General features: G+C 37.8%; 1 protein-coding gene across 2 annotated transcripts in view; it reads left to right on the top strand.

Moving 5' to 3' along the window:
* The first annotated feature begins 4,154 nt into the window (after positions 1-4,154).
* Positions 4,155-24,174, top strand: part of LOC127652586 (rhombotin-1-like) — a 36,153-nt gene continuing 16,133 nt past the window's right edge. The window contains exon 1 of one of the 2 annotated variants that reach the window (XM_052138851.1): positions 4,155-4,753. In XM_052138851.1, coding sequence (XP_051994811.1) covers positions 4,732-4,753 — 22 coding nt within the window. In that variant the 5' untranslated portion in view covers positions 4,155-4,731. Of the gene's footprint in view, positions 4,754-21,733; positions 21,766-24,174 lie in introns of those variants that run through there. The other variant, XM_052138931.1, reaches the window with a different exon arrangement.

Raw genomic sequence — 24,174 nt, 5'->3', positions numbered from 1 at the left:
TGTTACTCCCAACCCTGAATATCGTCTTGTGAGTTAAGAGCACACACCAGCAATGTTTTGAGATGCTTTTCACCCATTCTATTGTGATGACGAGCTCACTGCACTGCACACAACAACAAACCCAGTGCAAGAGAGTCATGAACAAATTACTCTTTTGAACCGGGTCTTTTTCATGAATCACCCAAAAAGAACTGAGGGTTTGAAATTAAGAGCTCATGTTAGCAGTTTGAATCAGATTTACTTTCTCAGTGAATCAGCTGTCAGTGTCCTCACATCTAGGAGTGTATATATTTCAAAATAAGAGTCCCAAGTGTATTTCAGGCCTCTTTATAATTAAAAGTCAAATCTGTGCTATAATGTGTTAACGCAAAATTTGTTTAACGCCACAAATTTTTTAAACGCTGTTAACGTGTAATATGGCCCTTTGAATAAACCGTAGTTCATGAGAAGTGAGTCAATTCGTGCAAACAACGCTAATGTTACATGCATTGACTGTCGGGAAAACAGATGGTGGGAGACATTATCGCACAGCAGTAGAACATGCCCGCAAAGCACAGATAGAGCAACGTGATTGCTGCGGCAAGAAGGCTGCCATTTGAACACCTTCCTTCCACTGCGAGGCGCGGTACGAAAGTTATGAGGCGCGTGAGGTGAGAGCGTGAATTTAAATTGTGAGCGCGAGGCCATCATCTGTTCTGCGACTGCTACATGGTGCTTGAATGACGTATAATGTGCCAGTAAAGGCAGCCGGTGGTGTTTCTGGTGCCCCCCTAGGTAGTTGGTGCCTTACGCAGACTGTGTAATATGCGTGTAGGGAGCGCGGCGGCGGTAGTGATTACTGGCTAACAAAAACTCTGCTGCTGTCTACATGGTTCTGTCACAGTGTCTATGTTTGATGGTGTATTAGCCAATGAAGAAGTTGGAGACATTGCTGGAACCCCGCAGGTAATCTACACTGTCGTTTTTAATCCCACCTATTACAATTGTGACCGGGTTCTAAAAGGAGCTGTTGATGTATTTTACACAGAATTGTAGACTTTTTTGCATGAGTGGTGCAAATAGTCACATGACAAGAGCAACAGTATAATTCCACTGTGCTCCTGGAAAGATTATGTCTGTCAAAACTCCTAAAAAAGAAGAAAATATATCCTGTCATAATACACTTACAACTACCATATTTTGTACATAATTTGAATTGTGTTCTGTTGTGTTCATTTTCTGTTGTTCAACTCTGTTGGTGGGTTAGGTTTTGTGTGGATCACTGAAAAATGCATCTAGATGAAGCATATTTTGTCCACTCATGTTTATAAAGATATTGCAAGTAATCACGATTAACTACAAAAATATATTCTATAAAAATATATAAATATTTTAATCATTCGAAAGTCCTACATATATATATATATATATATATATATATATATATATATATATATATATATATATATATATATGAGATCAAGGTTTTGAGACTTTTGAGGGACTTACACAACTATTACACAAGGTGCAAACAATCATTGATGCTCAAGAAAACAACACACTATTATATGCATAATATACTTTATGTAATTATCTGTAATGTAGTATATTTTATACTTATAATGTAATGTAGATTTGTATAAATTATGAAAGGGGTGTGAACATTTTAGACAAAAGGGAACGCAAACTTATCTTCTCAACTATATCTATGGTTTAGTAAAACTTTGATTAATGGGATTAATCAGCTGTTGTACTTTTTTCAGTTTCTAACTTGTTTCTGAACAACAATATAAAACGAGCAATTCTGTGATTTGGCAACTAAAAACAGCCATTTAGCTCCTTAATGTTTCAGTTCAAGAGCCAATGGCTCCTAAGTCATTTTTTTAGTCTGGAGCCCTGGGATCTAATCAAAATCTTAAATATACAGGTTATTATTGTTATGACATGATTTCCAAGTCATGTAATTGTTCTTTTTTTCCATCAGATATTATCGATCTACCCCCAATACATGACACATGCTCAAATGAAGAAAATCTTAATTATGAACTTTATTTAAATCATAAAATGATCTTAGAAGTGTAAATTTTTACTGAAGAAAAACGAACATAAATTTGCTTATTTGCATGTGCAATTTAATGGTGTAATAGAAAAATGTACTGCTAAATAAGAACTAAATAGCATTAAATTACAAAAGAAGTGCATAATTGTATTGTAATTACTTCAGGGAAGAAGAATGTATTTTTTTTAACATTATAACAAGTATTGAAATAAAAAGTAATTGATTACAAGTAATTAATTAGTAATTGATTATTACAAAATATACTGTTTAATAAATATAGGCAACATATGTAAACAATATGCATGATGGATGATCTTAGTGTGATAAAACACTTACTAAACTTTTCTGTTTAATGTTATATCCAATTTATGAGACTTCATTGACATGATGACATTACCCAGTAAACCCTAAAAGGATATAAACAATGATTTAGACAACTTTACGGCTCAAATAATACATTACACAAGTTTTAACTGAAGAATTTATATAAGAAAAAAATTACAAGCTTCACATTTCTGCCCCTAAATGACCTGTTTTAATTGTAAGTGCCCCACTTTTGTTTTTTTAAAGAAAAGAGAGATGTGTGGAAATTATTTTTGTGGAAATCAACATTATGCTACAAATGCTGGCAATTAAGCTCAACTTGTACTGAACCAGGAATATTCCTTTAAATGCCAGAAGGCCATTTGTAGCCCAGCAGATAACAACAAGGGGCCACGCTTTCTTTGTTCCCTCAGTTTGTTGTGATTGGATTAATTGGGTGTCATTCACTTCTGCAAGAGGTCAGCAGACATACATTTGTGGTCAAAAGTCATCCATATATCAGACAGCAGTAATAAAAAGTCAGGCAAGAGAGGCAGAGAGCAGAGGCTCATACAATGAATTTAGGGACAGGGCAATGCCCCTCTCTGCCAAGGTTGCTTAAGCCTGTATAGTGTGAATTAAACCATGAAAAAATTTCTGGGGGCATGGTAGATTTGCACCCTAATGTCTTATGAGTAGATGTAAATTACAAATTCATAATTTATGTCTATTCATCACCTTCAAGGAGATCCAGATCTGAAAGTAGAGAGACATAAAATGAGGAACATTTTCATCTCTAACTTGACAGGGATGTCTCACATGCACAGTCCTTCGTAAATACAGAAAAAAGCTGCGATAAACTGTCCTTAACTCTAATTCAGATGGCAATTAGGACTTCATAGTAAAGGGAAAAATAGTATGTCAGATTGATAACAAACAGATCACTCGTATAACCTCTGCATCTTCCATAATGGTTAATCTTGGGTGGATCTGTGCCTTGATTGGTTAAGAGTCTCCGCAGGGCAGGTGAAAGCACTGTCATTCATTTGCCCACCATGTAAGAGTAACATTTTTATCAGCAAACTAACAGCTAACAATTATATTAACAGAGCCAAACACGGCGTCCTATCTCAGCACTAATCAAAACACATCCCATCTGTTCTGTTGTCGCTCTCAAATTGACTGTTTATTTATGGGAAGCTGGTCTGGCTGTTCATGATCATATCCAGTGGAAATACTAATAATGACAATTAAATAGGAACGTTGCCAAACTGAACACCATACGAGCAAACAGTGTGAGCAAATTAGACCATGAAAATTGTTTAAGTATGTCTTTAAAGGCTCAAAAACACACATTTTTGGTGAAGAAATGTATTTTCAGAATGTATAACATGCACCACAATCACACAAGAACACATAATTGTATGCATGTACACACACACACACACACACACACACACACACACACATCCTCCAGTGAGCTTTAAACATAAACACTCCTAACACTCAATCACACACAGACTAGGACACACACGCACGTACACTTTCCCTTAGCTGTGCTTTTGTGTTTTGTCAAAATTAATGAGAAAAGTTCCCTTGCCCTAGGGGTAATTAGTGTCCTTGGAGTTAAATAAGCTAATACTTAGACACCTCTGGCACAAGCAATTATGTTTGTGTATTGAATAATTGATTCAAAGAAGGGGGAAGGGCTGCTAATCAGATCTGAGCATAATGAATTGATTTAATTAACAGGGGAATCCGTGACTCTCTTGGAAGTGCGCGCATTTATTCTGGAGCAGGAGCGAGCAGAGCGCATAAATTGGGTGAGAAAGGCAGCGCGAGCATGCTGTTAGTAGTTGTCATCCTCAGAATTGGATTTCTTGAATATAGTTACAGTTTCGGAGCAAATAAGAACTGGCAGGAACACGTTTATACCCCGACAATAGCTTCTTCGCAGCAGCTCAAAACGGGTGTTTAGAAGACAGTGCGCGATTAGATTTGAGTTAGTGTAATCGTTTTCGTGGCTGCTTTCATTTTCGCATGGAATGCACCGTCGCGTCTCAGTGTAGTTTAGACATCGTTTATTGCGCTCACGGTTTAGCCAGTGGATAATATTGACGCGCTTGCGTAAACGAACACAACTGGGGGATATCGCATCGAAAATAAATTCAACAATGCAATAAAGGACACATATGTTTCTCTACATGTGCATCGATCTCTGAACAGCGCACAACCAGACAGACGAGCCCGTGTAATTAAAGCTTGCAGCGATTATTATTACATTGTTGTTACGAAGCAATTTCTTCTCAAGAGACGCGCGTGGCGAGCGCTGAAGTGTGCTGGAGCCGAGAGCGGATCGCCTGGAGCCGGACTCCTCGCTCCTCAGGACGATGGTGTTAGACAAGGAAGAGGGTGAGTAGACTAATGATTGTCTTTATTTGCTCGTTATGACTAAAAAGAAGGGGGGGACGATAAAGTGCAGTGATTGGCGTCAATTTTCTTTCGGAATGCCACTTTCCTGCTCGAGTTTATTTGTCATGTCAATGGGACATGCTCGCGAAAGCGAGTATGTTACTACGAGATATTTGTAGTCGCGATAGGCATTCAGAATACGGTAGCCTACTTCTGTTTTAACATACCGTTACATGTTTAAATCAAACAGAGAGGACCAAATCTAACGTCGTCGTTCATCGCTGTATCGGCGCGTGAATAAATCTGTGAAGTTACGGAGATGTTTTATCAGCATCGGCTGACCTCCGTTCACAGGTGAGTGCATTTTGCCCTTAACCCTTACTGATGCGTCTAAATGAGTAGTTTCAGGAGAATTTGATATGTGTGTGTGCTTTATGTTAGTCTCTTAATCTATGCTACGCGCTGGTTCCTTTAGTAGACATCATCGAATCATTCTTTTTTTTTTTTCTTTCTGAACTTTTTGGTACAGGCTTCATGAGAACACCTGCAAGGGGTAAATCATTTGTACTGAATCCCAACTTTGTATTTTTGGCATGCTTCCTTTACAAAGTTTAGGATTAAAGCTGCTTTGACCTAAAATGAAGTTTCTTGTCATCTTCCATGGAATATATTGTCATTACACACATTTGCTAGTTTTAGCCAGGGGCCCTTTCCCTTCTAAAGTAATGGCTTGCAATTCAGCCCCATATTTGTGTCTGAAAATGGATATTCCATATCTATTTAAACCAACCATCCTTTCACTAACCTATCTAAAAACCAATAAGGGGATTGTCGTAGAAACATAAATTGGTCTGTCTCGCTCAATCCATGCTACGCTAATGTACCCAGATTAACTCAATTGTAAATTGTCTCCTTTGGATGTCTGTCTTGCTAAATGTTCCCCGTATGATTCATGATTCAGATTGCTTTTAACAGCTATTGGCTAAGCAATATGGTAAATGTACAAGGTGATGCAAATGGCATTAGTAGGAGAGGATGCACAGGAGCATGTAATGCAGTCAATACTACATTAACTACTGATGCCCAATTACAGAAGCAGGGAGAGTGGCTTTTAGGGGCATTAGGACTTACAGAAAAGCTTAGATCACCTGCTGCTCATTGCCTAAAAGCTTCACCCTTTGCTTGCTGGTGCCGACCAACTGCGCTGGCATTTTGACAGGCATGAGGAGGCAGCTTGGTCGGTGTCTCTCTCTCTCTTAACAAACACCGGCTTTGAATGTTCAGATCAGACTGATTCTAATAAAAGGCTGCAATCTGACTTATCAGTCGATGTATAGTATCTCCAAAGTTCTGTACATCTTTGTCTGTGAGATATAGAGGGAATAAATGTCTGCATAATATGATCTCACCATCTTCATAAGAAAAACCCTCATGTTTGCTGATATCACCCATAGAAATGTCTCTATAAGTTAACACGAATAGGACCTTCACACTTATGAACATCTCGCTGGTGTGTTGTGAGATTTTGTTTAATTTGGATGAGCTCCTTTAAACAAAAAGTGTGTATATGTGTGTGTGTGTATGTATATAATGAGCTATCACAATTCTGAGGAGTACAGGCAGATCAGTGTCTGGGCTGGTTTGTTTTCCTTGACTATACTTTCTTATAGTGTCTGACAAACAGCTATCTCTTGCAATAGTGACATTTTCTTGTTAACTTCTCCCCAAGACTCTGGAGTACAGTATGATACAAACCAGTTTTCAAAGTTTTTACCACAATCTATGCTTGCATTAGTTTTCTGACCTAACATTCACCCTGAACCTTTATTGGGTTTTTCTTTTTGAAATCTGTTTCTCTGTGAAATATTGAGTCATTCTTCTCTCTATGTACAAGCCAATTATTATGTATTTAGCACAGGAAATTGAAAGAGTGATTTTGTTGTGAAGCTTGCATGTCTTTTGCATGCTCTTGCTATTATACTACTGTCAGACTGGACAAGATTGCTGCTTTAATAAATTATCAACCCTTTTCTAAATTAGCAACCCTTTTCCCCCCAACAAAACATATGTATTTAAGTCAATTGTCAAATACCATACAGTACTTGAGTTAAGTTTTTATCACAACTTGGGTGGGATAAATGTGTCAAGGTATAGCACAAGAACAAATCCTTTTTAGTTCTACCTTTAAATAAAAGAAGCTCTCCATTGACTTTTAATTCTCTCTGGAGAAATGGGCTATTTTCTTTTCCTTCAAGGTATTTAAAACTATTTGCATTACTAGGAATAATTGTCTCCTCATTGTGGACTTGTTCAGGATTGATCATTCGCACCGCTGGGCTCCCTAAGAACCTGGTGAATGGAAGAACAGCCTTCTATTCTTCAACCTGATGATAAATTCTTGGTTACTTTTTCCCGTTTAATTTACGAGCCCTGCCAGCCCACTGTCCAACGCGTGTATTTGAAAAAGCAATGTTTCAAATGAATACTAGACCCCTGATCTCTCTGCTGCTGTAATAAAACTCTGGGCTTCAGGCACCGGTTTTTATTTTGAAATAATAAGAATTGCTTCATTCTTTACTTGAGTTACCATGGTAATTCTGTCTTGTAGCAATGTTATATTGATTTAGAGAGTGGACAGTAATATTTCTTTTCTGCTATTCTCCTTTCTGTGGGTTGATTTCTAATTTCCACTTGGAGATTACTTTTATACATTCTTAAGTCTTTTCCCTTTTTTTTTTTCCTGCTGCAAGGTAATTTTCTCCCTTGTATTTGCTATTTTCTCATCTTATTGGCTTGTTCTTACTCTAAATTAAACTTGCCAATTTCAAATATTGAAATTACATCAATGTTTCTCTCGCCCTGGGTCTCTTGCAATATTGCGCCTGGATTCAGGGCCTAATGCTTGTGTTCCTGCCACTTATATTGCTTCAGCCTGAAGAAATTCCTACTTTATAAACATTTCCTCCTGATGCAATTACAGTCCAATATCTCTGAAACTGATGTGTCCTCAATGTGGAGATCTGTCATTGCTGTGAGCTTAAATTGGCATGCTCTATTTTGATGATGGTTTGAATGCAGTGCCCTCGTATGATGGATTGACAGTTTGCTCAGAGGTTGAAATGTTCAACATATAAGGTCATTCTCCCTTTTCAAGAGTACAAAGAGACTTGGCAGTACACTTTTACAAATTTTTACCGCACTTGTGTATGTGTATATAATTGGCTATAGTTTTGGAACAAATTATTCCCTAGAAATTATCCAAATCTGACAAAATCTTTCTTGGAGACATTTTGGGATGTTATTATTTATAAAAAAAAAATAAAATAAAAAAAGGATCCATACATAAATTAGGGTTTTTGTTTTTCATTCTAAAAATACAAAACGTTTTCAGTTAGGTCTAGGGTGTAGGTTAGTTATTATAATAAGCTCCATAGAAAAACAAGTCTTATGTACTCATTTAGTTAGCTATGTAAACTTGTGCGCATGTAAGAGCGAGAATAAAATCAACCAAAATTCCACCTGATCTTTGGTGATCAACCAAATGTACAGTTCACCAAACCCATTTCTGGCTGTACCCCAGGGCACTAGATCATTATCAAACTTGTGCCTTCTCTTATCAGTGACTGCAGATGAATATCATTTTCCATCATTTCACCACAACTCGAAGGGGGCTAAATAAAGAGACGAAGGCTCTAAGGAGTGAGAGGAAAAAGTTTGATGGGGGGGGACAATGCACCTGTCTCCGATGCAAATCGTTGCACTCATCAGAGCTGCTCACCGGCTCAATCCCTTTTCCCTTGTTGTGTTATGTGATAGCACTTATATGAAATCCACAGCCTGCACGAGACTAACAACAGACTGCACTTTTGCATGTCCAAACACTCTGTCAAACATCAAGGAAGCTGGGTATGGCTCAAGTTGCATCCATATGGTCTGTCAAAACGGCATGTATCCATGAGAATTCCTCCCTCTTATAGAAGTCTTCCTTCTATTACCTTGTGTAAAGCTGTAGATATTGGTTCCTTTTTAAATAATTCCAACGTGGGATTTTTGAAGAGCTCCAAGGATGTACAGTCCATCACAGAGGCGTTTGGAACACCCAAAACCTTGTATAATATCCTTAGACATGCCGCCAGTGAGATGAATCGTCATTTTTTAGGCTGCCTTTTAAAATGTCTCGGGAGTAACATTTATCTTTCACCTTGAGTCCTGAGACGAATGCAGGCAGGTGGAGTGTGAAAGGGAGAGGTGCAGAAAACAATATCCAAGTATTGTACATATGCCATTTACACAGAGGAATAAAAAAATCATCAAACTTCAGCTTTAAATTGGAAAAAAAACTTTTCAGTGTTACTCTCTGTACAAATATCTGTCTTTTTCTTCTTTTGATGAAATGGAAGCATGTACAATGGTCGATTCTCCCAATGAACATGCTCCAAGTAATAGTACATATGCTCTGCTGAAAGAGGAATATACAGCTACATACTGATGATTTTACACTAGGTGGTTTTTAATTTACTTTCCTTTGGTCTTTAGACCACATGTTATTCCCTCATGTCACCTTGTCGTAGCACCTCTTGCGTGTCTCACTGCAAGGGTGAGTTGCTTCGTCTATTGAGACGTGTGTGCGCTACCACTTTCTGTCTCCCTCACACACACTGCTTCCCTTGCAGCAGGTCGTCACACTTGGCTCCATTTCATCAGTCCCTCTTCCATTTCTGTTTTTATTTATCTGCTTATTTTTCTCCTTCTCCTTTTTATCTCTCTTCTTTGCAGTTGTCCTGTGCAGCTCTAGGAATGTGGCTTTACCGCTGACATATAGCGCTAACTAAAGAACAGTCTGATGACCTACAGCTCCACACATTTGCGCTATTTCACAAGCAAGCTTTGAATGTTACTTTTTGCCATGACCTTCTGGTTTTAAATGGTTCAGCCTTTAAAAAAAAAAGGTACAGGCGGCCATGCTAATGAAATAAATGACTAGCACATTTTGCTTAAGGTCTCGTCCAACCTGCCATCTCATTCCGTCTGCCAGAGAGACTTTATAAAATCCTCATTAACCTTATCACATTTTGTAACTTGATAGAAGCGTTCCTAATGATACCTACACTAATATGCGCTTTGGCTCTAATGAACTTCGAAAGTGCAGCTTGGGGTATCATAGCCGTTCATTAGTGTTGCCTTTTTTTGTTTTATCCCCTTTTCTCCCAGTTTGGAATGCCCAATTCCTACTACATAGTAGGTCCTTGTGGTGGCGCGGTTACTCGCCTCAATCCGTGTGGCATAGGACAAGTCTCAGTTGCCTCTGATTCTGAGATGTCAATCCGCACATCTTATCACATGGCACGTTGTGCATGACACCACAGAGACTCTCCGCATGTGGAGGCTCATGCTATTCTCCGATCCACGCACAACCGAACACGCGCCCCATCAAGAGCAAGAACCACTAATCGCAACCACTTGGACTCAAGGTGTACAAGGTGACTCAACCGGGCCAATTTAGTTGGGCATTCCAAACTGGGTTGCTAAGGAGACCTGGCTGGAGTCAATCTGCACACCCTGGATTCAAACTCGTGACTCCAGGGGTGGTAGTCGGCGTCAAATCTCGGCCCCTATTAGTGTTACCTTTTTAAAAAATAAAATTAACAAATATTGTGAATGTGAGCTCCACACACTTCATCACGCTGTCTTTTATAATGTAAATATCACCCGACTCCAACAAAGGACAATGAAAAGATGCCAGAAATGGGTTCTGAAATGTATTTAGACACACAAAGGAGAAGCCTTGTTGCTTTTTGTATGTTTGAGTGAGCGTTATGTGGTTATGAATGATTAATGTGGAAATAGAATCTTGTGGCATAATTGTTACCCAGTCTGTTTATGCATGTGCGTTTCCATCTTGTTATACATTGATCTTCCATTATGCCTATTAGTTGGAAGGCCTTTTTTAATCCCCAAAATGCTCCCTAGATGCATATTTGCAAGAGTGTGTTTACTGGAGGACTGCAGCCTCACATTGATAATGGTTGTGCGTTTAAGTTTTATTTGGTGCATATGTGTGCTTGATAATGAAATTGCATGCTTGTATGCACAACTCTGTGGCTACATGTTTACTGTGTGCATGAGTGTATATCTGTGTCGAGTAGGTTTGCTGAATGTATTTGCCGTGTTTGTTGCATGTTTGGATGTGTGCTGAATTTATAAGTGTGCATTTGAAGTTCTAGCTCTATGATCACTGCAAAACACACATGAACTTCCACAGTAGAGCTTGTTATGACTAGTGAATGGTGGAGTGCGGGTAATGAAATTATGAAATGGGAAAAGCTACTCGTCTCAAGTGGTGATTTCGATTAGTCACTCCTCTGGTTAAAAAGGTAGTCAAACTGTTTTAATATTTTTGGAGATTGTAATTCCTTAGACACAGTGACCCACATTACCGCCCCTCAAACTTACACATTGTAATGTAGACATGATATTATGGTACTGTAATTTAAAAACTGAATACCCAGGATCTCTGGACTTAGTGTTCTTTTCTGACCATTTAAAATATTTAAGCTTTCATGCCCCCCTCTTTGACTTTATTGTACCCAAGTAAGATGGTATGTATGCTGTTTTAAAGGAATGTTCTGGGTTTTATTAAAATAAAAATACTTCAAAAGTATAGCCATAAAACATGTGTTAACATGATTTAAATGATAAAATCAATTACTAACCTTTTCTGTGTAAAGTTATCCCCAAATGTACTTAATTGTCATGACGTTGTGATTTCAACAAACCCTAAAACGACTGTAAAAATCACGATTTAAACAACTTTACAGCTCAAATAATAGATGAGTTTTAATAGAATAATTCATGTACCGTAAGTGCATTATAAAATTTAAAGCTTCACATTTCTGCATTTAAACCCTCTGAAAATTGGCCACATTCACTTCCATTGTAAGTGCCTCAATGTAATCCATTTGTTTTTTTGTTTTTTATAAAGAAAGAGGTACTAGTCTAAACCTCTTTTGTGGTATTCAATATTATGCCACAAATGCTGTCGATTGAGCTTAACTTGTATTGAACCCAGAATAGTCCACAAACAAAAATTTTTTATTATCATAAATTGTGTTTTATTTTCATTTAAATTTAGGGATTTTATTAATCAATATTTTTAATGCTGACTAGGGCATATTATGTTACAAATAAAGGCAACATTTAGGCCTTTTCCTTTCTATTTGGGCAACATAATAAACTCTTCTGAGCTCAAAGTGTGTGTGTGTGTGTGTGTGTGTGTGTGTGTGTGTGTGTGTGTGCCATAAACCGATAATAACAATTTTCATGTAAAGCACTTAATAGTTGGGAGAGAGAAATCCAATATGGCTTGTGTAAACTCATTACTTCCAAATATTATATTGATATTAAAATCTATAATTAAGAAAAAAAGGCCACAGGATATATAAAGATGCTGTTTAAAAAAAGGACCAGATGTATGCTGGCAGATGGAAACTCTGTCCACTTAATGAGATACTTACTTCCACAACTCATTGGCCGACCTTCAGTAAATCAAATCTTGAATGCCTAATTAAAGGCAGTGATTGCCAGTTAGTTTGTATTGTTCCTTAAAGGGGAAGGGCACTGAAAGGTTGGTTTAATCAATGCTCAGCGTGAGGGTTCTGATCCATTAGAGTGGCAGTTTTGGTCCAGATGCTTGGCCATTCTGCTGGGCTTTAATTGAAATTGGAAACCGCACAGGCCATATAATGCTGTGTCCAGCCCTCTTTCTGCAGGATGCCGATTTTCCCATTTCTTGACACACTTAAAACGTGACCATCTCCCGTGTACGGTTGGAGCTTATAATGGAGTGGCCATTCTATTTAACTCTGAGTTCTCCAGCTACGTCAATAACCTTGGATAGTCTTGCCACTCAATCATACCACTCTCAGTTCTGTTATGGAGAAGTGTTGTCACAAATATACAAGAATACACCAATCAGCCATTCTTTTAAAACCACCTGCCTAATATTGTGTAGCTCTATTGTTGTAGAGAGTGGTTATCTGAGTTGCTGTAGAATTTGTCAGTTCTAACCAGTCTGGCCATTTTCTGTTGACATCGCTCATCAACAAGGTGTTTCCATCCACAGAACTGCCACTCACTGAATTATTAATTTATTTTTGTTTTTGGCACCATTCGGAGTAAATTCTAGAGTCTGTTGTGTGTGAAATTCCAGGAGATCATCAGTTACAGAAATACTCAAAACCAGCCAATCTGGCACAAACAATCATTCATGTGATTATCTAATTAGCCAATCGTGTGGCTGCAGTGCATAAAATCATGCAGATACGATTCAGGAGCTTCAGTTAATGTTCACATCAACCAGAATGGGAGAAAAATGTGATATCCATGAATTGGACCATGGCATGATTGTTGGTGCCTGATGGGCTCATTTGTGTATTTTTATAACTTCAAATCTCCTGGGATCTTCACACACAACAGTCTCTAAAATTAACTCCAAAAATGTATTTTGTCAAAAACAAAAACCATCCAGTGATGGCAGTTCTGTGGATGGAAATGTCTTGCTGATGAGAGAGGTCAACAGAGCATGGCCAGACTGGTTGGAACTGACAATCTACAGTAACTCAGATAACCGCTCTGTACAATTGTGGTGAGAAGAATATAGTCTTGGAATGCTATCCCTAAGATGTAGGTTGGCACAGTTTTGGAGGCACGAGGGGGCCTACACAATATTAGGCAGATGGATTTTATGGTGTGGCTGATCAGTGTATACACGTATAACAAACGAATGGGCTTGATATACTGTAGACAAAGTAATTTGGTCGTGTAGTCACAAGAATGAAAATTGAAAAATTAGTGTCTGAACGTCTATTCATTCAGATTGACACTTGAAACAAGCCCTCAAGTTCACATTCTCCCATGACTCACGGGTAACTGTGACATTGAAATGGCTAATCACTTACAACTTGTTACAGTAAAATTACAATATATCTCCCTTAACCATTAACGCCACAGAATATCTACCTAATTTAAGTCAAGTACTTGTCCCCGATCTACTTTGCCTGATCAAAAAGCCTGGGGGGAAAAGTGTAACTGTTGCAATGCAAACCCTGCTTTATTATTTACCCCATAAGGAGATGGGCATCCGAAAGAGTGCTCGAATGACACGGAGGACTCACACCAAACAAATACCCCCCATGGTGGATTTGCATTATTCAGCTTTTGCCGTTTCCTCCATTTCCAAAGCCTGCAGCCTGGTTCTGAATGGCACACCTGTCTGGCATATCTTTTGAAACAGTAAATGTGCAGTAATTGCTGGGGAGAGGGGAAATTTCATACATCACTCCCTAACCTTGGGAGTGACAAACTTTAGAAGGCCCACATTTATGCCTAGCCAAATGCATTTTTAATGTCAGCTAAATGTGTTGGGGCATTACTTTGTGACGGATGGAGGAAAGAGGCTCTGACAGTGCTAATGGTTAAATTCTTGCAAGGAGTCATGAAGTAGCAGATAAGATTGTTCCCCTTTTTTTCTCAAAGTCTGAAAAGATCTGGAGGGAGAATAGATGGATTTATTCCTTTATTCAGATGCAAATACAATCTGTGGGAATAGAGGGAAAAATGAATTGAGTTCATATATATGAAGAGTCATTCATCAGCAGGGATATTGACAGTTTGTGCCTTCTGGAGCAGTAAATGGGATGCAGTCTCAGAAGTTTGTTTGCACGAAGACCTAAAACAAACATGCACTTGGAGTCTACCATAGAAAGAAACCAAACTGGTGAGATCACACACCAATTAGCTGCATCTGAATTTGCATTCTTTTTAGAGTATGTACTGCATTTGATGAAGAACGTGCTACATTACTTGGCCATTGAAAAAGTATGTTCTTTTAGGTATGCAGGCGAGTAGTATGAATACATTCCCAGACATGCTACATACAGGAAAGTGGCATTGTCTTGTGACCCAAATATTTTACGTAGTAATAACAACTGTAAAAATAATTTACAGGTACACTGGTATGTCGAAGTACAATTTAATGACAAGTAACGAATTTCTTGGAATTTATAGCATTTAGAGTCACCTGACTCATGGTTTTAAAAATTCAGCATTCTGAATATTACGTCTTTTCAGCTCCCATGACATTGTGGTATAGCAAAGTGTCCATAGCATGTGCACTTTAGAATCCCTGCAGATGCAGTAGAGTAGATCATCTGAAGAATTTTAACTTTATGAATAAGGATTCGGACCTTCTACTCATTGGACATGTTGCTTTTGGCATAGACTTGGGGATTGTTCCTTTGATCTTCTTTTGAAACTGCAATTTTAGTTTCTAACCCCCGTATTACAAAAATTGTGTATTCTCGTTTTGTTTCCACCACCTTTCTCACAAGCTTTTCTGATGCTGGCCTGTCAACGACTCACCTTCCAAAGCTATTTTTTTCACCATGATAGCAAACAAGAGCCAAAGTGTTGGAACACGTTGCCTCCTGCAATAACACTGCCACGTCTCCGAAATAAGCAGTAATGAATTTAGATAACTGTTGCATATCTCTCTGATACATTTCTTTTAATTAACCTCATGTGAATAAGTTAAAATTATAGGAGAAAAAGTGTTGAGGGGAATAATTAAATAAAGAGCATGCACACTAGCTAAAGTTATCCGTTAATTGGAATCTCATCTGTTAGCCAAAGCTTTAGCAAGGCACCAAGAGCTAACAATGTGTTTGGTAAGCCTCTCAATCTCCTTGTGTGCGTGCGTGAGCGTGCCACATTTTTAGGTTACAAACTGGTAACTACAAGGGTATTATGCTATAAATGTGCTTTGAGGACATTCTAGTGTGCCCACAATTCAAATCGCTTTAAATAAAAAAAACATCGAATTTATAGTTTGTACAGGATAAAAATAATTGTCTATGGAGAGTCCTCATCCGTGTGTGCATGTGTGAAAAGACCTTGGGTCAAAGTGCTGACTGCAAGTGTGTGCATGTAAGAGAAAAGGCCTTGGGTCAAAGTGCTGACTGCAAGTGTAATAAGTGCACCTCTGACGTGATGGAAATGACCGGCAGGGTTTGCAGAAAAGAAACCCTGTTTCCAGGCCCCACTTTTCCCAGACTCCCAACGCTGCTGCTCTTGAAGCTGGGCCAGTGTTTTTGCAGGCCTAATGCAGTTGCCTCATTTGGGCCAGATCAGAAGTAATTATGCTTGGGGAAAGTGGCTGCTTACCGCAGGGGTCAGGCCACTTGTAACATGTGAAAAGAGCAATTATTTGCGGAGACAAAACCCTTTTCTTATCCCGGGCAGTGCTGCAGCGTTTTCCCGGGGCTTATTAGTGGCAGCAGGCTGCTAAAGTTTGCAAAAGTGCATCACATTAATGAACAGCAACCACGTTCAAACTACACTGGTCATGCTGGCTTTGGTTTCTCAGTTTTTAACTTTCTCTCTTCCTCATTTCTTCGGTCAAATATACTCCTTAACCCAACTTTTCTTACATTGTAAGAACAATTGTAATCATTGCAGGCAGAGATGAGCCAAATCTGATTTCACAATTACTTAATCTGCCCATAAGCTATATAGCTGCACATATTCTCCCACTGTGTGCGTAAAAGTACATGATGTCTACTGAACACATGAATCAGTATGCACCAGACTCCGGGTTGCTGTTTTTAAAATCAAATTTAAGGCTTTGTGCGGGTTTGTTTGGGTATGGGGATGCCAATCTCAATTAAATCTTGAATTGTAGACTCTTAAACTGGCAGTGTCACACATTCAATATAGCCTAAACATTGCTTATCAGTAAAACAGGGTAGGATATATGCAAGTTTATCATACTTAAGACATGGTTTCCACATACACATATATCTCACATTAAAATTGTCTTATCTACTGTACCATTATATAAATAAATTAAAATTGGAGGTAGACCAATATAGAATTTTGCTGATATGATAATTAAGGCAATTAACCTGCCAATTGTTTGTAAAATTGGAAGCCTGCATAAAATTTTCTTATCCTTTCCTTCCTGGGATGGGAGGGCCAGACAGAGGCTACAAGAGCCCAAATTGAATTAAATTCCAGATGCAGTTTATGGTGCAACCAAAATACCAATAGCCAAATTTGATTCATATTGAGGAACTTAATTTTTAAAAGCTGAACTACACCGGGGACTCTTATTTTGAAATGTTTGCGCTTCATTGCATCCAGCTGCTCACTCAAACAGAGCTCTATCGATAATCTACAGCATATTACAATATAAACAATTAAAAGTAAACATTGTTATATTTCATCAACACTATATCATCATTATCAACAGGTGATCATTAGTGATTGCTTGCCATTTCCAGTACGGTCTAACGACTGCAAACTGCTCCGCAGCAGCTGGAAGCACTCACAAGCCCCCGCATGTGACGAGAAAATACAGTGCCATGTTTTCACTTTGAAAGACGCAGCACATGCATTTATTTAATTAAATCTTATTATTTTATAATCACAATAGGTTATATCATGATTCTGACCCCCAAATTTAAGACCTCTTTAAATGATAATTAAGACTTTTGTTGTATCATTTCATATATTTAAGACTTTATGACCTTACATTTAGGAAAACTGAATTTAAGACATTTTAAGGATCTGTGGAAACCCTGCAGAATGTTCTGGTCTGAGTTTATCAAGAAGGATAAACTGTCTTTATTAATTTGTTTGTTTCAGCTGGCATATTCTACCTGGCATGATTACCAGATGTGTTTTGTCTGGGCAGTAAAGGAGAATAAGTGTGTCTACAGGCTCAATTGCAGTAATAATGTGGACTGATCTAAAGGAACTGATTCATGCAGACAATGGCAGGACACCTGCTTCAGATCCCCATTAACCTCAATGGTGGATGGCTGATAAATTCTAGTGCAGACTGCCATGGTCGCAGCGTTTACAGAGTGCACACACAATGAACTGGGTCTTGACTGCAGAGACATGCAGGCAACATTTGGTTTATGATAAAGATCAACACAGTTGCTTGTAGTTATTTGTAATTCAGGATGCCTTTCTAGTGTTTATGTAGTTTTCATGCTAATTTGTCAGCACTATTTGCAACCAGATTCAATCTAATAATGTATCAACATTTAAAGATGCGCATAGACGTTTAAGTCTGGAATTCAATTTGAAAGAGAAAAACAAATCATGCATTTCAATTACAACTTGTACAGTATAGTCAGAATGTAAGCAAAATGAAACTGTTCAAATCTGTTGGTAACACAACCCAGGCTTATCTTTGTCTAATCCTGGTGCTTTTGAAACTTTTATACCTTCATACACCCAAAAGCAGGATTAGTGATCTTCACAAAAAGTTCTGTACCATCCACTATGCAGTTATCATGAATACTGTGGCTGGCAGCACTATTTCAAATGGGTACCATTTCATTTTAAAGACCTTAAGTAAAATATCAGCAGCATCCGTTCAGCAAGGAAATCTGTAATTCAGGCCTAGATCTGCCCACTCTCAGGGCAAGTTGGAATTCCTTATGAAGTCCACAGAGATCATCTTCATCACATGCCTTGGAGACATGTCGTTAATATCAACTCAGACCTCTCCCTTCGCTGTCACCACCAAGACTACCTTCTGAGAAATGGTTGAGCTCAAAGACCACAACCTCCCATGGCTTGATCAGCTTTAATTTGTCACGCTGTGGCCTTCTGGTCCAATCTGTCTCAACACTCATCTCCAGCATGCAATCTCCTGCTTTACAGTACCTTAAACCAATGAGCATCTCTAAGCTAATATATATTTTTTTATTATCAGGCTTATATCGCCAGGCTGAACAATCAATATTAATATACCAATATTTGGCCATTTTTAAATTATCAGTTGAGGCCATAACGGTGTCTGCTTTCTTGATTGAAACAAGTGCTTGTTCCCCCTTGTGCTAGTTCCAAAAGTTATGGTCAGAAATTAAGATTTTGACATGACTTTCTGTCCTCCAAGAAAACAATAACAAAAAGAGATCTTAGGCAACATGTTAACATCAGTCACCATTCACCTTCATTGTAAAAAAAATAATAAAACTAAGATGCAATCAGTGTAAGTGAATGGTAACTGAGACTGAACATTCTGCCTAACATGCTGCCTAATTTCTCCTTTTGTCAACAGAAGAAAGAAACACAGGTTTGGAACATATTTTCGGTGAACTCCCCTGTCATTAAAAAAAACATTCTGGCACTGATTTGTGTAGTTCTCTTTTTCACCACTACTCTGGAATGGAATGTACTTTGTCCCCCATGGGAAAATTTGGTTTGGACTCTGTTCGTATTCCCAAGACACCTGTTAAAATTTACAATCATCTATACAACATACCATACAGTACCTACACACCATGTAAGCATATAAGCACCCAGTGCAATAACATGTTCAGGAATGATCATTAAGCATTTTGACTGCAGGCACAAATTAGTTTGTAATTTACTTTGTGGAACTTCATAACATCTACCAGAAGGTAAAGTTATAACAAGAATGAAGTACATGGGAAGGATCGCACAACATTTGTCTTGCTTGCCTTAGTGTACCCTGTTCATAAAGAGACTGGATATTGTAATTATCTTTGTTACCTGTCAGTTTCATAGTAATTCATAATAAGTGTTAACCTCGATTTTAACTTCACAAGTGTTTAATATTTGGACAACTCTTCCCTGATCCATGCATGCATTGCTGCTGTCATAACCAGAGCCTGTCATACATGAAAAGTCATACCAACAGCTTTGCGACAGATGACTGCCTGTAATCCCTCATACTGTAGTCCAAGTCTCCAGCACATTGTCCTTCTAAATTGGTCCCTTTCTCAGATGTTTTGAGGTCATGCTCACTATTTATTCCATTGAAGTTCATTTAAGAACATCGCGTGATCCATATGCAGACTTGCATAAAGCACAAAGCCATGTTGATACTTTTGTTGAATATCTAATTGGCTTTAATGTGCAACCTGTAGATACCATAAGATTATCGTAAATGTTCTGGAATTTGATAATGAAGCCATTAACTTGAGACCATATAGCCGGTCTGTTGGAATCGCAAAACAAGTGCAAAAAGCATTGCCAACATCCAACCCTAATCACCTGCTCCCGCGAAGAGGCCTCACACAGAAGTGTCCAGTTAATTGATCAAATATGTTTATTACTGTGACCATACTCTACAGTGAGCTCCGCATCGTCATGATTGCCATTTGAGGGTGAATCTCACAGAACCCATCATGAAAACTAATACAAAAAATATGAAATTGTTTTGCATTAAAAAAATGCCTTTAAAGTCTTATGGATAACTTTTATGCTGACTTGTACGATTTTTGGAACGTAAAAAGTTTGGCAAACATTCAATGCATTGTATGGACCAAAAGAGCTGAGAAATATAAATTTTTAGTTTAGCAAATGAAAGAGAACATTTAGATGTTTTGCTTTGTGAGATTATTTTCAGGGCACTTAATAGAATAGTTAACACAAATGTTTTAATTTGAATATTCTCATCATTTACTCACCCTTATGCCATCCCAGATGTGTATGACTTTCATCTGCTAAACTAAAAATGAAAACTTTTTATGCTCAAACTGTATAAGTCAGCATAAAAGCCACTTCTCGTGTTTTTGGTGATTCACTTTCAAGTATACCGCCCCCTACTGGGAATTTAATGCATAAAGGACTTAAATATTGATCTGTTTCTCACCTACACCTATCATATGACTTCTGAAAATATGGATTAAAACACTAGTCGATGGGTTAATTTTATTCTGTCTTTGTGCTTTTTGGAGCGTCAATTTTGGCACTCATTCACTTGCATTGTATAGACCTACAGAGCTGAAATATTCCTCAAATCACAATTTGTGCTCTGTAGAAGAAAGTCATACACATCAGGGATGGCATGAGGGTGAGTAAATGATATGAGAACTATCCCTTTAAGCATGTTTTATCCCCAAATTCTCATTACAGCAATGCATCCAGAGGGTTTACAGTAGCTCTTACTATTCCTATTGTTTTCAAATATGATTGTCATTACCATGAGTTGGGACTTTGCTTGTGAATATGAATATGGCTCCTTTTTGTTTATTAATTCAATGCAATTAGTGTGTGGATGACCATATGTTAGTATAAGGAAATGTTTGACTCTGTAATAACCATATTTATTGTAGTAATGGGGGTGCGTAATTTTCATAAAAATATCACTATGTCTTAATGGCCCTAAAATAGGCTTAATTTTCTATTCAAAATCATAAACTGATTAATAAAATTATGTTTTGGCATAAAATCGGACCATCACCCATGTGCTCATTAAGACTCAACACAAAATGCAATAGAAGAGAAATAATCAGACCACAAAGAAAAATAAATAGATCTACCTTTTCTCATAGTTTTTCCCAAAGTTGCATCTGCTGCGAAAATTTGATAATTGTGCTGTAATGCTTGAAAACGATTCAGAGTTTTTTTTTTTCTTGCCCTAAACCTTAAATACATCTAAAGGGAACTCCATTGATATGATTTTTTGATATCTGCAAAAATGGAACTTGAAATGAAGGCCTACATAGAAATCGGATCCTATCTTTATAATGGAAAGTACATGGTCTGACAGTTTCAAATGCAAAAACCTATCTGTACATATTCAACTGAGATAAGGTCTTTAAATGGTGGATAGGCAGAAAAGAGGATGACAGGGAGCATTCCAATTATTAATAGCAAATTATTTTCTTCCCTCCCTTTTATTTGTTTGTGAAAACATTTGACAAGCCAAATGCTTCCTCTTGAAGGAAAAAATGGGTCTACTTTTAAAATATGAATCAAGTGGCAGATAGCAGGGTATGCTTTTTTGTGACATGGAATGACACAGGAAGGTCAGCAGCACTTGTATCTGTTAAATGGATTGGATTAAGTGGGAGCTGCCTCCTCAGTTTGCGTCTCCGTTTTATAATGTTGCCTTTTTTGTTCTGCAGGACAGAAATGGGGGAAGGGTCTACCAGCAAGATTCCAGGCTGTGCAAAGAGTGATGACAGGTGCAGTCTTCTGTATAAACCCCAAAATACCGACATGCTGATGTCCGAGTCAACATTACGCACTTTTATTCAGTCATTGGCTCTGTCGTTTTAGATTTAGAACATGGTGAGGCTATATGGGGGGATTCTAAAAGCAAATCCAGTTAGCTGTCTTTGAAAGAGACAATAAGAGGTTTCTCTGATTAGGCCAGACAGAATATAGCACTAGGCACAACTCAGTATTGAAGGTTGCTCCAACTGGTGAGACACAGAGAGGGAGTTAGCAGACTTGGATGTGTTGTGGATGTGGCTTAAACAATTACATGTGGTTCTCCTGAGGTGGGGGGGAAACGACCTTTGTGTATAATTATCTTATTTAAAGCAAAGGTTTTGAATAGAATATCTAATTAGCTGTCATAAAAGGCAAATTAAAGATTTTTGTGCCATCCCTTGGGGAACTGAAAGAGCCTAATTCCCAAGCTTGTGCTCTCTCTCTCTCTCTCTCTCTCTCTCGCTCTCATTCTCTCTCTCTCTCTCATTAAGACTGTTTCTAGTTCTGTAGAAGGCTGACAGGAGAGCACTGTTGGCATACCTGCAGAGTGCACCTCTAACAAGCCATGAAATGCAGGTAGAAAACGACCGCCCTCAGCTAGTGTGGCTTCAACTTAAAGGCTTTTTACCTTCATTTATACTGAACATTGGTATTTATAGTGAGTTTTGTGATCCTAATGTGGCGGCTTCAAGGGGCCCATATTGGGGCAGGAGGGGGGTGGGGGAGGAGGCAGGAAGGGAAGCATACCACTAATTGATGGCTCCCATCAGCGGTGCTATACCAATTAGCTTCCCTCTTTTTCCAGTTCTGATAAAGAAATAAGATGGCTGAATACCACCAGAGCTTTTCACATCAAAGTCATAAATTTAACTAACAAGCCCTCGCACTCTTGCCCTCATTCTCTCTCTTTCGGTCTTTCACAACTTTGAGTGCCCTCACATTTTTCCCCTCTTTTTTTTCTTTTTTTATATATAAAGAGGAAATGCTAACTATATTCATAGTACCTCTGATATGTGGACCGTTCAGAATCACTGAACAAATCTGGATCCAATAAATGAGCATGTGTGTCAGAGTGTTTTACTAAACTAAACATGGATATTGAAAGTACAGCATGAGAAGTTTGAGGTTAGTCCAAGGGGAGGATACAAAAAACATGAATATGCTGATAGTTGCATGCAGGGGACTGGATAATGGAGTTCATGCCCACTGGCGTACATTTGTTGATCATGTACAGTAGAACCATTAACGGACATTAAAGCTGGGGCAGAACAAGAGCTGCTGCATGTGACCTCTGCACCCAACCATCAGCATACTCTTAACAGACATCTCCTCTCATACACCAATGCACTCACAATCAGCCAAGCACAAGCATTGGATGAACCTAACAATAACAGGAAAATGTATATAGAAATGAGACTGTAATAAATGCATTAATTTAATCTCAAATACTCAAAATTAGTGATCAGCCGATACAGTCTGAAACCGTTTGATAACTGATATGCAAAAAAGAAATATTTTTAATAATTTTATTTCTGCTTTTTACTTGTAACAGAATGATCATGATAATCCTTAAAATACAAAAAAAAATGCATTGTGAATAATATATTAATCATAAAAGCTATGACAAATCTATAATATTATATCTATAAGTCAATTATGAAAAACATTCTTCCCAATGGAGATGTTGCCATTTTATCAGTAGATATGATGTTAAGGAAACGATAACCGATTTAAGGAATGTTTTAGGTTCAATATGAGCTCAATTGACCGTCTTTGTGACACAGTGTTAATTATCACAAAAAAATGATTTAGACTCATCCAATGTTTATTTAAAAAAGTTGGTGAGGTACCAGCCAGTAAATGTTAAAAACACACTATTTCAAGAGAATAGCCACAAGATGAAAACATTATATAGGTACATGTTAACAATTTTTGTGTGCATAATCTCTTATCTTAAAAAAAATTACTTTATCAAATATAACCTCTTTGATGACATGACAATAGAGCACAGATCCTGTGTCAACTATTGGATATAACTTCACACCGATGAGGTTAAGTGATTTTATCACACTAAATCATGTTAACTCCTGTGTTTACTTATTGAGGATCTTCTTTTAAAATTGTATATTTTAATGTTTATGAACTTTCCCTACATTGTAAGTCTGAAACCATAATTATTGCTTTTTTTTAATAAACAAGGGATGGGTTCAAGTTACTTTTTGTGGTTATCAACATTATGCCACAAATGCTGTCGATTTAGCTTATCTTTTATTGGAACTAACCTGGAACACTCCTATAAGTAGAAAAGTGTGAATATTGGTTTATTGGCTGCCTCTGCCTAAAACACAACACATTATTTGGACATATTCTTTGGTGTT

Source organism: Xyrauchen texanus, chromosome 1, assembly GCF_025860055.1.
Source record: "Xyrauchen texanus isolate HMW12.3.18 chromosome 1, RBS_HiC_50CHRs, whole genome shotgun sequence".
In the NCBI taxonomy this organism is placed as follows: Eukaryota; Metazoa; Chordata; class Actinopteri; order Cypriniformes; family Catostomidae; genus Xyrauchen; species Xyrauchen texanus.
This window is presented reverse-complemented; position numbering and strand designations above follow the sequence as displayed.